Source organism: Crocodylus siamensis, chromosome 11 (assembly GCF_052110815.1).
Source record: "Crocodylus siamensis isolate JL-2025a chromosome 11, ASM5211081v1, whole genome shotgun sequence".
Classification (NCBI taxonomy): Eukaryota; Metazoa; Chordata; order Crocodylia; family Crocodylidae; genus Crocodylus; species Crocodylus siamensis.
Window position 1 is genome coordinate 29259338 of NC_143405.1, and position 13365 is coordinate 29272702.

The window sequence follows — 13365 nt, forward strand, 5'->3', positions numbered from 1 at the left end:
CTTTGGGTGGCCTACAGTACTGACCCCCAATGCCAAGCCTGACTTATGAGGGGGTGCCAGGCAGCTACTTGTGGAGCTTTGCATGAAAAGATTTCGTGAAACCTATGCATCAGGTGCCCAGAAAAAGCTGGGGGGGGAGGGGGCAGAAGTGCAGGAACAGGCTTGGGGAAGCCCCTTTCGGTGGATGCCTGCCTTAATTTCTAGATTATATATGTAATTTAAAAGAAGGGTGGATGCCTGCCTTAATTTCTAGATTATATATGTAGTTTAAAAGAAGCACAACAAACAAGGCAAAAATAGTCAACAGATATTATTTCATTAGTCCTATAGTCAGAGTCGACCCTAATGGGGTGCAGGGCCTGGGGCAAATCAGCCTGTGCAGGGCCCCCTTAACACTGCATGGGGCCATGGTACCCCCACAAAGGGGGTGGGGGGGCCTCATGCTTCTTCTGTGGCACAGGGCTGAGCTACCAACTCCAGGCAGGCCCTTCAAGAGGGGCTGCAGCTGCTTTGCCCAGTCTGTGGGGCCCCCCCAAAGCATGGGGCCCAGGGCAGTTGCCCCGATTTCCCATACCCTAGGGATGACTCTGCCTGTAGTCATTATAGTAAAGTATATGTCTCTTATTCAGATGCATAAAATAAAATCTAGCCTTCTTGAGGATCTTGACAGTTCCTCCAATACTTGACTGTCAGTCATTTCTACACCTAAATTAATACCATACTAGAGTTAAAGTACAGCTAAAGCCAAAAGCAGTCTGTAAGGCTATGAAGTAGAAGAGAGACATTACGAGGGATGGTTAGCAAACAGTAACATTGTAGAATAAAGGATAGTTTGAAGAGTGGGAATCGAGACCATTAAAAAGGATAGAGGGTCATTACCATCTTGTGTGGAGAGAGAAAAGCACAACAAACAAGGCAAAAAGTAGTCAAAATAGTTAACAGACAAAACCTTGTCTGGGGAGATGTAGCTGGGGGATGGTCCTGCTTTGAGCAGGGAGTTGGACTAGATGACCTCCTGAGGTCCCTTTCAACCCTAATTGTCTATGGTTCTATGACTAGCAGGAATCAGGGAGATAATGAGCTATGAAGTCAGATTACTCTCTCATCCTGGCTTAATAGACATGATGTTGCCCTTCCCAGGCTGTTGGTTTTAAACTTTGCATGGACCAGGAATGAAAGTGAGGGTGTAGCTGCACCACTACATCCCCTTTGGATCCACCCTTGAATTTGCTCTTGCTCATACTTTCAGGTGCCATATTCTCCCCATGCATTCTGTGCAGCTTCCAGCTACCTTATTCAGCATTGTCAATTCTACTAGACTGCAGAAACATTATATGCCACTGAGTATAAGTTCTATGATAAATCTAGACAAGTTTAGGCAATTATTTCAGGACTGCTTACTAAGTTTTGGTGAGCTGTTGAGGGCTGCAAGAGTAGCCCTGCCCCTTGACAGGTCCCCCATGCTCTGATTGCCATCCTGAGACCAGTAGTTCTGTCCCTAACCACTGACCTTTACGACCATAAGTCCCTCTCTTTGTCCCCAGAAGTACTCCTTTGGGGAGTGACAGGGGTGGGGTGGGGTGGGGTAGGGAGAGAGTTTGCCATCTTGGAATCAGAAAAAAACCAACAAATCACATGCTAAAAATCAAGCCTCTACTATAACACATTTTAATTTTATTTAAAAAGAAATCTGTCCTGATTTACAAGTTTGCATAATGTTTACAGTTGTGATTGTATAACTGCTCAAAAATAGTCTTACTCTGATATATTGTGGGGTGGGGAAGGTGGGTGGGTGTGGGGTTAATGGGGTACAGGTATGGGGTTTGTGGAGAGGTGTGGCTGTGCGTGGGGGGGGCGTGGGCAGGGTGCAGGAGGTGTGTGGGCAGGGAGTGGTTGGGTGTGAAGGAAGGTGTGATGTGGTGGGGGTGCCCGCCTACACTTCATCCATGGCACACAGCCCCTGTCACCAGCGGCAAGCAGTATGTCCTCAGGGTGCTCATGGCCCATGCAGGGAGAGCCCCCTTCGGCTCACATGCAGACCCCAGGACTCAGCCAGCGCTGTTGTAAGGGGGGGATCTAAGTGAACAGTACAATGGAAAATGTGAAGCCATCAGCATAATGAAGATCCAGGAAGCAGTAAGGCAAGAAGCTTTTTGTGATATTTTGATCCTGATTCAACTGTCAGTAAAGTAGCTTCATTTATTTAACATTAATTAAAAGACTTTAATAAAAATTGAAGTAGATCCTCAGACAGCAAGAGTAGTAGGACAAAATGGTTGTGTTATACAGGAAGTCAAACTAAATTATCAGAATGGTGATTTATATGGCCCTGAAAAGAGCTGTTTACGTTGACATTTCTTTTGTGGCCACGAGTTCAAAGATTGAAATCCAGCTGCCAGCATGATGACGTTCATTATGTTTCTGCACTTAGTGGGGAAGACTGCAGGCAGTTTGTCGTCTTCACCATTAGAAAGGAGCAATGATTTGGATAGACCAGAGAAGGAAAACAAAAGATTATAGTTATTAAGATTAGAAATTAGATTTTTTTTTTAGTAGTGGGATAGTTATGAAGGGGTGGTTTTGTTGAGTACAAAAGTCATTGAATTTGAGAGAACGAAAAGAGAAAAGAAGTTGGAAATGGAGTGGAGTTTCAAAAGAAAAAAGGCAGAAAAGAGTATGGATGATAAATTAAATTTGGAAAGACTGAGTTAGAAATGGTAGTCGGGCACTTGTGAATACATGTGAGAGAGTGACAAGGGGATGTGAGAAAGGACAGCGGTAGATATAGGAATGGAGGCAGCAGTTGAAATTACGAGTGTAATGATAGAGTATGTAGAAAAAAACCTTTTAGCCAGGATGAAAGTATGTCCTGGTAACTAGGGCCTTAGTGCAGGATTTAAGAGACCTGGTTTCTAAACCCTGCTCTGCCATAGACATTATCTATACTTTTGGACCAATCTTTTCTGTGCTTCAATTTCTACAACTTAAGACAGAGGTATAGCGAGGTATAGTGAGGATAATTCAGTTAAAGATTGTGAGGTGATATGATGGTAATGAAAGCCATATATATTAACCAAAAAAATTAATATCACAGTATCTTTGCTTCAGTGTTTAGTGGAGGGTGTAAATATGAGAAGTTAACATTGTTTAGAGTGTAACCAATGAGACGTGAAGCCAAGAAAACTAAGGAAACTGGAAACTTACTGGAACTCATTTTGGAATGGTATCCATCCCTGAACTGTGATGTGTTTTTGGAACCACTGTTTCAAAACAAGTTCTAATATTTGCATTCCAAACTTTGTTGATAAAGCTTTTTTTTTATTTGCACAGCCCACCTACACTTGGAGCAAATTTACCAACTTTTTAATAATTAATTTCTACAGTCATTTCTGCCTACAGCCTTTCATCTACTGCAATGGTTCAGTTGGAGTACTGCCACTTCTGTGATAGTTTGTGTGAAAACTGTGACCCTTATGGGCTGAATTAGTATAAAGTAAGGACAAGTAAGCTTGAAATCAAATGGGAATACATATATATCTAACAATTTGGGGGAGCCAACCTTGCAAACCCCATAATCTAAAGCCATTTCCCCAAGAGAGATTCAGTTTATTTGAAACAATCAAATTGTTTGTAGCATGGAAAAAAGACACCTAAAGAATAGGAAAAGTTCCCATGCACAGAATTTCTCTTAAATCATGCCACTTCATGGGCAATATTTCCTTCACCTGCAGAAAAGAGGTTGAACTCCTTGAATCTCAGGGCACCGAGAGGTTTCTGCTATTTCTGTTCTCTGCAGTGAAGGGAAGTTTATGGCCCCATATCTGTATGCAAATACATTTAAGCTTATTAAAAACTGAAGACAGCCATCCACTACTATCTAAAAACCATGGGAATACTAGTAATTTTAGAATGTTGCCAGCATTTAAAGGTAATTTAGTTTTTCAATAGACTTGTATCCCCACCCTCACCTCCTTTTCTTAAATTGTATGTATTTATTTTTTGGTCTGTCTTCTTTGCTCCATTTTCAGTGTCTCCTATGCAAAAAACAAAATTGCAATGTTCAAATTATAATTTAGCTTTCACACCTATAATTATCCCACCTAGCCAGAATATCTGTGCCATTTGGGATTTTATAAACAGAATAATTGGCCCTGATCCTGAATGCTTCACTCATTCTTCTTTTGAATTAAGCACTATTAACTCATTATGAGTGCTTGTGTGAAACCAGACCCACCCCCCTATCCATAATTACCTAGACATGGGAGTGCATCTGATATCAGGACATAATAATGAATCATACCTTAATGATGAATCATACCTTAGTAATGACATCTTTTTCTTATTCTTTTTACAGAAGAGAAATGCTGATGATGTGGTAAGTATTTTCCATATTGATTAGGTTTATACCAGATGCTCTAGCTGCAGTGATGCATTCAAATTCCCCATAGTCAAATAATCACTGTTTTCACAACTTGTGTCATATTAAAGCAAGCACAATGGGTGGACTCCAATCTCTGTTGTGCACATAGATGACTGTTTTCTGCCATGTACCTAGGTGGTTTTGGCCCTATCTCTGTACTGAGGATGGACAAGTATGTATTAGGGCTGTGCGAAATTTTGGCAGCTGTTTCATTTCAGAGGTGTTTCAGCCCATTTCAGCACCCGAAACACCAAATCTGAAATGAAACAGAAGGTTCCCAGTGCTCAGGGCTGGGGGTGGGGGAGGAGAAACAGCATATAAGGCTCTGTGTGAAGGCTTTTTCTGCCTTTTGTGAGCTGTCTGTTTGGAAGCAACAGCATGTGAAAGGTACTGGCTGGCTGCAGTGGCTGGCTTCCTAGTAGTAGGTCTCTTGCTAGTCTGTGTTCTTGGAAAGGATTGGATACACCTTTCCAATATATTACAGATAGAAGATATATTACACATAGAAGATATATTACACACACACACATATGAAGCAGATAGAAGAAGATACATTGTACATAGAAGATACAATACACACATACACACACATTTTCCAGCACAGCAAGCATTATGAAGTGTACTGAAAAGGCAGGCACCAGGTCTTCTGGCAGGGGAGTTAGAAAGGGTAGGGAAAGAGCTGCAAGTTCCCTCTCCACCCCCCTCCAAAAAAAAAAAAAGCTTAGACACACCCTCTTCTCTAGCAGCCAGGAGGCTTTTGCTGCTAGTGGCTTCAAGGAGGTAGGAGCAGTGTCTGCACCTGCCCCACCTCCATTAACATGAGCAATAATAATAACCCCCAGCACCACCAGCATGACAGTCTCTTCCACCCCAATTTCAGTTTCCAGCCTCAGCCTTCCAGTGCCAAAGGAGGAGCTAGATCTGAAACCAGGGGAGCTCAATGCCATAGCCAAAGTAGTTATGGGGAAGGAGGGGGAATATGGGTTTTTGCTCCACACCCCTCAAAGTTCCCCTAGAGCCAGGTCTCCTTCTCCAGAAAGCACCTTGGAGGAGGTTAAGATTGTGGAGGCAAGTGGCTCAGCTGAGTCAGCTCCTCTTGCTGTTGTGCCTCTACCTGCTGAGGAGGGGGATAAGACAAGATCTGCACCTGTACCCCAGAAGCGAGGGGGTAGTGTAGTGTGGGAACATTTTGAGGTGGCAGATGATCCCAAGTATGCTATCTGCCTCCACTGCTGATGCAAGACCAGCCGGGGCAAGGACAAGAAACACTTCAGCACCATGGGGATGCAGATGCATATCAGGAGGCACCACCCCCTTGCCTTTGCTCCTCCTTAAGCCTGGCACCAGTGGGAGCATGCCCAAAGGGAAGTCCCCTCTCGCTCCAAAGCTCCCATCCCCCAAGAAGCAGAGGCAGACCACCATGCACCAGTGGGGGAAAGGTGGAGGGAAAGGGGGGTGCGTTCCCAAGGCAAGTGAGGTCACCCAGAGCATTGGGGAGATGTTTGCTCCTCTTAGTTGAGTGGCTAGGGTTCAGGGAGCTCATGGCACCAGTGGCCCCATCATCCCCACCCATACGCACCACCTTCAGCAGGATGGTGGTGCCCTCCCTGTATGAGGCATGCCGGGAGTACTTGAGGTAGGAGCTGTGCAAGACAGGTCTGCAGGTGATCTTACACTTCACCTTGGACATCTAGGGCAGCCAGGGTGGAAACCATGCCTACGTCTCCCTCACAGGGCACTGGTGCGATTGGTCAGGCCGTCAGTGAGCTGTTCTTCAAGCAGAAGTGATAGATGAGTCCCACATGGCAATGGAAATCATGGAGGCCATGAATTCTTAGGTCAGCTCACAGAGGCAGTGAGGGCTAAGGATGTGGTCATCATGGGGGACCTGAACTTCCCAGACATCTGCTGGGAAGAGCAGTCAGCCAAGTCTGATCGCTCACGTCGGTTCTTAGCCAGAGTGCAGGACCTCCATCTAACCCAGGAGGTGCACAGCCCCACCAGGGGAGACGCCTTGTTGGACCTGGTGCTGGCCACGGGTGATGACCTGGTGAGGGGGCTGCGGGTGATGGGCCACCTGGGAGACAGTGATCATCGCTTGCTGGAATTCACCATCCAGCATAAGGTGGCAAAGGGCTGCAGCAAGGCAACAGCCCTAGACTTTAGGAGGGCTGACTTCAACAAGCTAAGGAGGATTGTTGGGGAAGCGCTGAGGACCCAGAGGGGAAGGGAGCCAGATGTCCAAGGTGAGTGGTTGCTCCTTAAGGAGACGATCCTCCATGCCCAAAGGGAGGTAATCCCAACAAGGGTCAAAGGGAGCAGGAGGGCACATAAACGCCCATGGCTCACTAGGAGCATCCGGGAATGTCTCCTTGCTAAAAGGGAGGCATACACCCAATGGAGGGATGGGGTCATCACCAAGAAGGACTATGTTACAGTCGCCCGAGGATGTAGGGGGGCAGTCAGGAAGGCCAAGGCAGAGATGGAGATAGGACTAGCTTCCCGGATTAAGGACAATAAGAAGTCCTTCTTCAAATACATAGGGGGTAAAAAGAGGGTCCTGGGTAATGTGGGGCCCCTGCAGGACATGATGGGCAACTTAGTCGTCATGCCAGATGACAAAGCTAACATATTTAACGATTTCTTTGCCTCTGTCTTCCTAAGTAGGGACCAGTTCAGCCACCTCCCTGCTGGGCCCCCCTCGGGCCCCGGGAGAGACACGCCTGGGCCAGGGGTTAGCGAGGAGTTAGTTAGGGTACTTCTGGAGAGGCTGGATGTGTTCAAGTCCGCTGGTCCGGACGATCTTCACCCTAGGGTTCTACAGGAACTGGCCGAGGTCATTGCGGGACCCCTGGTGCGGCTCTATGAGCACTCGTGGTGCTCTGGTGAGGTGCCGGAGGACTGGAAGAGGGCCAATGTGGTCCCTATCTTCAAAAAGGGAAAAAAAGAGGACCCGGGAAATTACAGGCCAGTTAGTCTTACCTCAATCCCGAGTAAGCTCTTTGAAAAAATTATCCTGGCACATATCCAGGAGGGCCTTGCGGGGGAATGCATGCTCAGGGGCAACCAACATGGGTTCATCAGTGGCAGGTCTTGTCAGACCAACCTGGTGGCCTTTTACGATCAGGTCACCAAATCATTAGACGCAGGGGTTGCTGTGGATGTAGTCTTTCTGGACTTCCGGAAGGCTTTTGATACTGTCTCTCACCCTGTCCTCATCAAAAAGCTGGGAGACTGTGGTGTCGATGCCCACACGGTCAAATGGGTCGCCAACTGGTTGGAGGGCCGCACCCAGAGGGTGGTAGTGGATGGGTTCTTCTCGACCTGGAAGGACGTGGGCAGTGGGGTTCCGCAGGGCTCGGTCCTCGGGCCCGCACTGTTCAACATCTTCATCAGTGACTTGGATGAGGGGGTAGAAAGCACCCTGTTCAAGTTTGCTGATGACACTAAGATGTGGGGGGATGTGGGTGCACTAGAAGGGTGCAATAGGCTACAAGCTGACCTTGACAGGTTGCAACGGTGGGCGGATGAGAATAGGATGGTGTTTAACACTGATAAGTGCAAGGTGTTGCACATGGGGAGGAAGAACCGGCACCACACTTACAGGTTGGGGAACTCCCCTCTTGCCAGCACGGAGACAGAAAAGGATTTTGGAGTCGTCATTGACTCCACGATGAACATGGGCTGGCAGTGTGGCGAGGCAGTCAAGAAGGCCAACCGTACCCTGTCATGCATCCACAGATGCATCTCGAGCAGGTCCAGGGAGGTGATCCTCCCCCTCTAAGCGGCACTGGTCAGGCCGCAGCTGGAGTACTGCGTCCAGTTCTGGGCGCCACACTTCAAGAGGGACGTGGACGATATGGAAAGAGTCCAGAGGAGGGCCACTCGTATGATCAGGGGTCAGCAGGGCAAGCCTTATGAGGAGAGGCTACGGGACCTGAACCTGTTTAGCCTCCACAAGAGAAGGTTAAGGGGGGACCTTGTGGCCTGCTACAAACTGGTCAGGGGGGATCAGCAGGTATTGGGGGAGTCCCTGTTCCCCCGTGCGCTGCCAGGAGTGACCAGGAATAACGGTCACAAGCTGGCGGAGGGTAGGTTTAGATTAGATATTAGGAGGCGCTACTTCACAGTCAGGGTGGCTAGGACCTGGAACCGGCTTCCAGGGGAAGTGGTGCAGGCTCCTAGCCTGGGGATTTTTAAAAGGAAGTTAGATGAGCACCTTGCCGGGGTCATCTGACCCCGGTGCTCTTTCCTGCCAACGCAGGGGGTCGGACTAGATGATCTTCCTAGGTCCCTTCCGACTCTAGCTACTATGAAACTATGAACCACATGGTGCAGGGGTGGCTCGTTGGGCTGGATGAGGTCACCTGCGGGTTCATGGGCATCAACAATGAGGCCAGTATGGTCAAGGCAGTCCACTCTGTGTCACACAAATTCCACCTTATAGTCAGGGATGCCTTGGAGTGGGACAGGGCTGCCAGTGAAGGCGACGTCACAACCAGCCAGCTCATTTCAAAATGCAGGAAGGTGGTGGGCTACTTCCCCCAGAGCATCAAGGGGGGCAAGATGCTGCGGGACAATCAGACAGAGCTGAGCGTCCTACAGGACTGTGGAGACTCAGGCATGAGATGGCCTTGCTTGGGGAGATCGGAATCAGTGGCCCCCTTAACAAAGCTGAGTGGGGTACCATCTTCCAGATCTTAGTGTTCCTCAAGCCATTCCTTGAGGCCACTGACAGCCTCAGCACTGGCAATGACCTACTTAGTGAGGGAGCTTCAGAACCAAATGGAGAAGTTCCAGGGGATCGATGTTCCTGGCTGAGGCAAGCTGCTGTCACCAGACATGCAGGCACTGGTGAGGTGGCTGAAGGAGGGCATCAGGAAACAGCTTGATCCATAGTTTCATAGTAGCTAGGGTCAGGAGGGACCTGAACAGATTATCTAGCCTGACCCCCTGCTACAGGTAGGAATGAATGCTGGGTTCACAAGACCCCAGACAGGTGATCATCCAACCTCCTCTTGAATTTACCCAACCTCCTCTTGAATTTGCCCAAAATCCCTTGTGGTCCAGTAAGGTCCACATGCTGGTGGCCATGTGTGACCCAAGGGTGAAGGGGAATGTGTGAACCAGAAAAACCCTGGATCATTGGATGAAGGTGCTGGTGAACAGAGTCAGGGAGTCAGAAGGGCAGATTTGGGGGGGGGTGTGTGGAAGAGGGGGAACCATTGTCCCATGCCTGCACTCCATCCAGCAGCCAGTCTCCTCCACCACAGTTGCTGCCAATGTGGGCCAAGTACATGGCTTCCATGTTGGGGTACAAAGGCACCAGACCCTAGCATCAGGCAGGTAGTGCCGAGGCCTCGGTGGCTACCAACTCACTGAGGACATGGAGCCACTACTCTGTAACCCCTTGGCCTACTGGGCAAGCCACAGCCAGATGTGGCAGAATCTGGTCACAGTTACCTGGGAACATCTGTCCTGTCCACCGACCAGTGTTCTGAGTGAGAGAGTGTTCAGCATTACTGGGGATGTTGTGACACCTCACCACACCTGCTTGGATCCTGGTTTGGTAGAGCAGGTGGTGTTCCTGAAGGTGAACCTCCCACTGCTGGGGTTCCCCAAGCTCCATGTGCAGATGGAGTGAGTGCCACCCTCCTCACTCTGGCCACACCTATTTCCTTTTTAATTTTTTTTTTAAACCATTCAATGCCGTACTCTCAGAGCTGGAGGCAGCACTCACTGTATCACCAGCCAGTAGGGAAAGAACATCTCCCTGCTGAGCTCCCATTCCAGAATGAACTTGGAGGTATGGGCTGGGGCTATGAGAAAGGAGGACACCCCAGGTCCTAGGCATGACCTAAAACTGCACCCTGCCAGTGTTGGGAGGCCTGGTGGGACTGCCGGTGGTGCAGCAGCCCCCAAGAAATGCCAGGACCGCAAACCTCCCTGATGAAAGGTGGGTAGGACGTACCTTATAACCTCTTACCACCACACACATACATAGTCCTGGCTAGGGAAAGCCCAGACCTCTATGATCTTTGAGAGGCTTGAGGCTTGCTGGTTGCAGTGGAGTTCTGAGGCTCCAGGTGAGCTTAGCTGTCTGGGATGCCATCTGTGAGGCATGGGCTGCAGTGTAAGAGAGGTATGGAGCTGCAGAATGGATGTCATCCCTAGAGATCAGGGGCCTAAATGCTTATCCTAAAAGCTTATCAAGTTTTTGGGTTTAAAACCCTTCATCAGGCTGAGGAAGCATCTGTAATTGGTGAGTCTGCTCTTCCTGGATGGAAGAAATAGTAAAGAAGTTAGAGGCTGGCATGCAATGCAAGCAAGAAAGGTAGTGAGTGAAAATGTAAATTGAGGTGTCGGGGTGAGGGACAGGGAGGGGGAGGGAGAAGGGGGTCATAGCAGGTAAAAGTGAAGAGGTACCTGGGGAGTCAGATGTCAGGCAGGTTATAGTGTGTCATAAATCCAGTGCCTATATTGAGTCCATGAGTTTCTGTATCTAGGAGGTTGGGGAAGTGAAGTTCATAGGCTCATCTGTGAAAAGTAGCTTGTAAATTCCTTTTGAGGATCAGGCCTGAGAGATTGGAGACGGAGTGGCTTTCTTGTGAGAAATGTGCCCCCACAGGTAGTTGGGTATTTTTGTCTGTAATAGATTTCCGGTGTGCATTCATTTTGGTGTGCAGTTGTTGCTTGTTGTATCCTACATATTTTCATATTTAACATTTTTGGAGGTGCAGCTGTAAGAACCAGGAGTGGTGAAGGTTCTGTTGTGGGATGTCGTAATTGTGGAGGTACTGGAGATATGTTGGCAGGCTTTGCATTTCTTGTCGTGGCATGGTCTGGATCCATTCAGTGTGTTTTGGGCTGTAGAAAGTTTGCTTCTGGTTATGAGGTTAGCAAGGTTTGATGCTTGTTTGAATTTACAAACCACTTTTCACAGACGAGCCTATGAACTTCACTTCATCAACCTCCAGATACAAAAACTCATGGACTCAATATAGACATTGGTTTTATGACACACTATAACCTGCCTGACATCTGACTCCCCAGGTAGCAAGTACCTCTCCATTTTTGCCTACTTCATCCCCCTACCACTCCACCTCCCCCACCCCCCAGCCTGTCTCTAACCCCCTGACACCTCAACTTACATTTTCACTGACTGGCTTTCTTGCCTGCATTGCATGCAACCCTCTGGCTTCTTTACTATTCCTTCCATCCAGGAAGAGCACACACCAACTGCAGATGCTTCCTCAGCCTGATGGGTTTTTAAACCCGAAAGCTTGCTAAAATATATTTCTCCAACTATTCAGTTGGTTTAATAAAAAGTATCAGAAGTACCCTTGACTGGTCCATGCTGGGGCCAGGACCCAAAGGAGAAGTGTGGGGTCAAAGGCCAGGGGCCCACCACGAGGAATGCCCAAAGCAAGAGGCTCGGGATTCCGACTGGCCTAAAGGCAGGACCAGGGCCTAAGGGGGAGCCAAAAGTCCCAGAGAGGGGACCACAGCTGGAGTGGGTGAAGGATGCAAAGTGTGAGGCATAGGCCACAGTATAGGGAAGGTACGGAGCTGCAGAATGGATGTGACCCCAAGACACCTAAATGGGCAGTCTCCTGCCTGGGAAACATCTGAATCAGTTTTTCATCAAGGAAAAAGAGGGGTGGGCAGTTGGCCCAGAAACAGGTGGGCGGGCAGAGATCTAACCCACACTGGGAAGGCCCCCTGTTAAAGGCTACCATCCCTGCTGGCTTCTTCCTGCTCTGCCTACAAACACACACGTGCCACAAGTTTTTTTTTTGAACAGTTTGAGATGCAGTTTCACAGAAACCCCTGTACCTATCTTCTTGAAACCTGGTAGGCTTCATGGCCTCAGAAGGGGCTATCATCCCTGCAATTTTCTTCTGAATCAGGCACAAAATGACAAAGTTATAGGCATTTTAGTGATTCCCCATTGTAGCCTATCGCTGAATCACAAAAATAGTGTCAAAACTCTGAAACAGATTTGGCCGAATCAAAATGGAACAGTGATTTGAAACACCAGAAAGATTCGCTGTCCCTCTGAAATGGCTAAATCCAAAACCAAAATAAAACATAGCCATTTTACACAGCCCTAATATGCATGTGTAGTTTCAACATGTACAGTAGCTTATGCATTGACTTGGTGTATATGTACATACCCGAGTATAAGTCCAGGGAAAGGTAGAGGGAAGAGAGGCCTCCCATGTTTTAGCTAAGTTGTTAAGGCACTGGCTCATGAAGTACAAGACCTGGGTTCTCACCCACTCTTATTCGGAGGGAGTTTGAACTTGTCTCACCAGATTCCCAGCATAGTACTCTAACACCCACATTATGGGTTGGGAAATATTTAGGTCTTTTTCTAGCACCCCTTTTAAAACTGCCCCCTAGGTAACCAAGACCAGGAAGATTTGTGGGGTCAGGAGGAAGCAAGTCAGCTGGAGGGTGTGTGACTCAGTGAGATATGTGGACCTAGAAGGGAGTAGGTTCTAACCTAGACCCCTGCTCCCAGTGAAGCAGAAATTTCCCTAATGCTCTGGTTTCCATCCACAAACTAGAAACTGCAAGACGCAATGGCTTAACTTCAAAAGGAATGAGGGAGAAAGACCTGGGTAATGCTCAACTTGTGGTATAGTGGTTAGATTACTGTGCTGGAAAGTCAGATATACTTCTTTGAAATTCCTCCGGGCAAAGGCTTTTCAAACCCTTGTCTCCTAATTACTGAGCAAGTGCCCCGAGTGATCTAAACACAGAATGCGCTGTTTTCTCTATTTACATAGACTTACATTACTGTAGTCTCTAAGAACCTCCCAAGAACTTGAAGGCACAACAAAACTAATTTCCCTCCTTGCTTCCTTTCCTGTAGAAAAAAACATAACTCCTGTTTTAAACTGTATATAGTTCTGTATTGCAGCTCTCCATAGGGTTGA

At 47.9% G+C, this 13365-nt stretch overlaps 1 protein-coding gene across 1 annotated transcript in view; it reads left to right on the plus strand.

The window, feature by feature from the left end:
- The window catches only part of LOC149855688 (inter-alpha-trypsin inhibitor heavy chain H3-like), a 104008-nt gene that overhangs the window by 27701 nt on the left and 62942 nt on the right, over positions 1 to 13365 (plus strand). The window contains exon 2 of the mRNA XM_090022291.1: positions 4355 to 4375. Coding sequence (XP_089878417.1) covers positions 4355 to 4375 — 21 coding nt within the window. The remainder of the gene's footprint in view (positions 1 to 4354; positions 4376 to 13365) is intronic.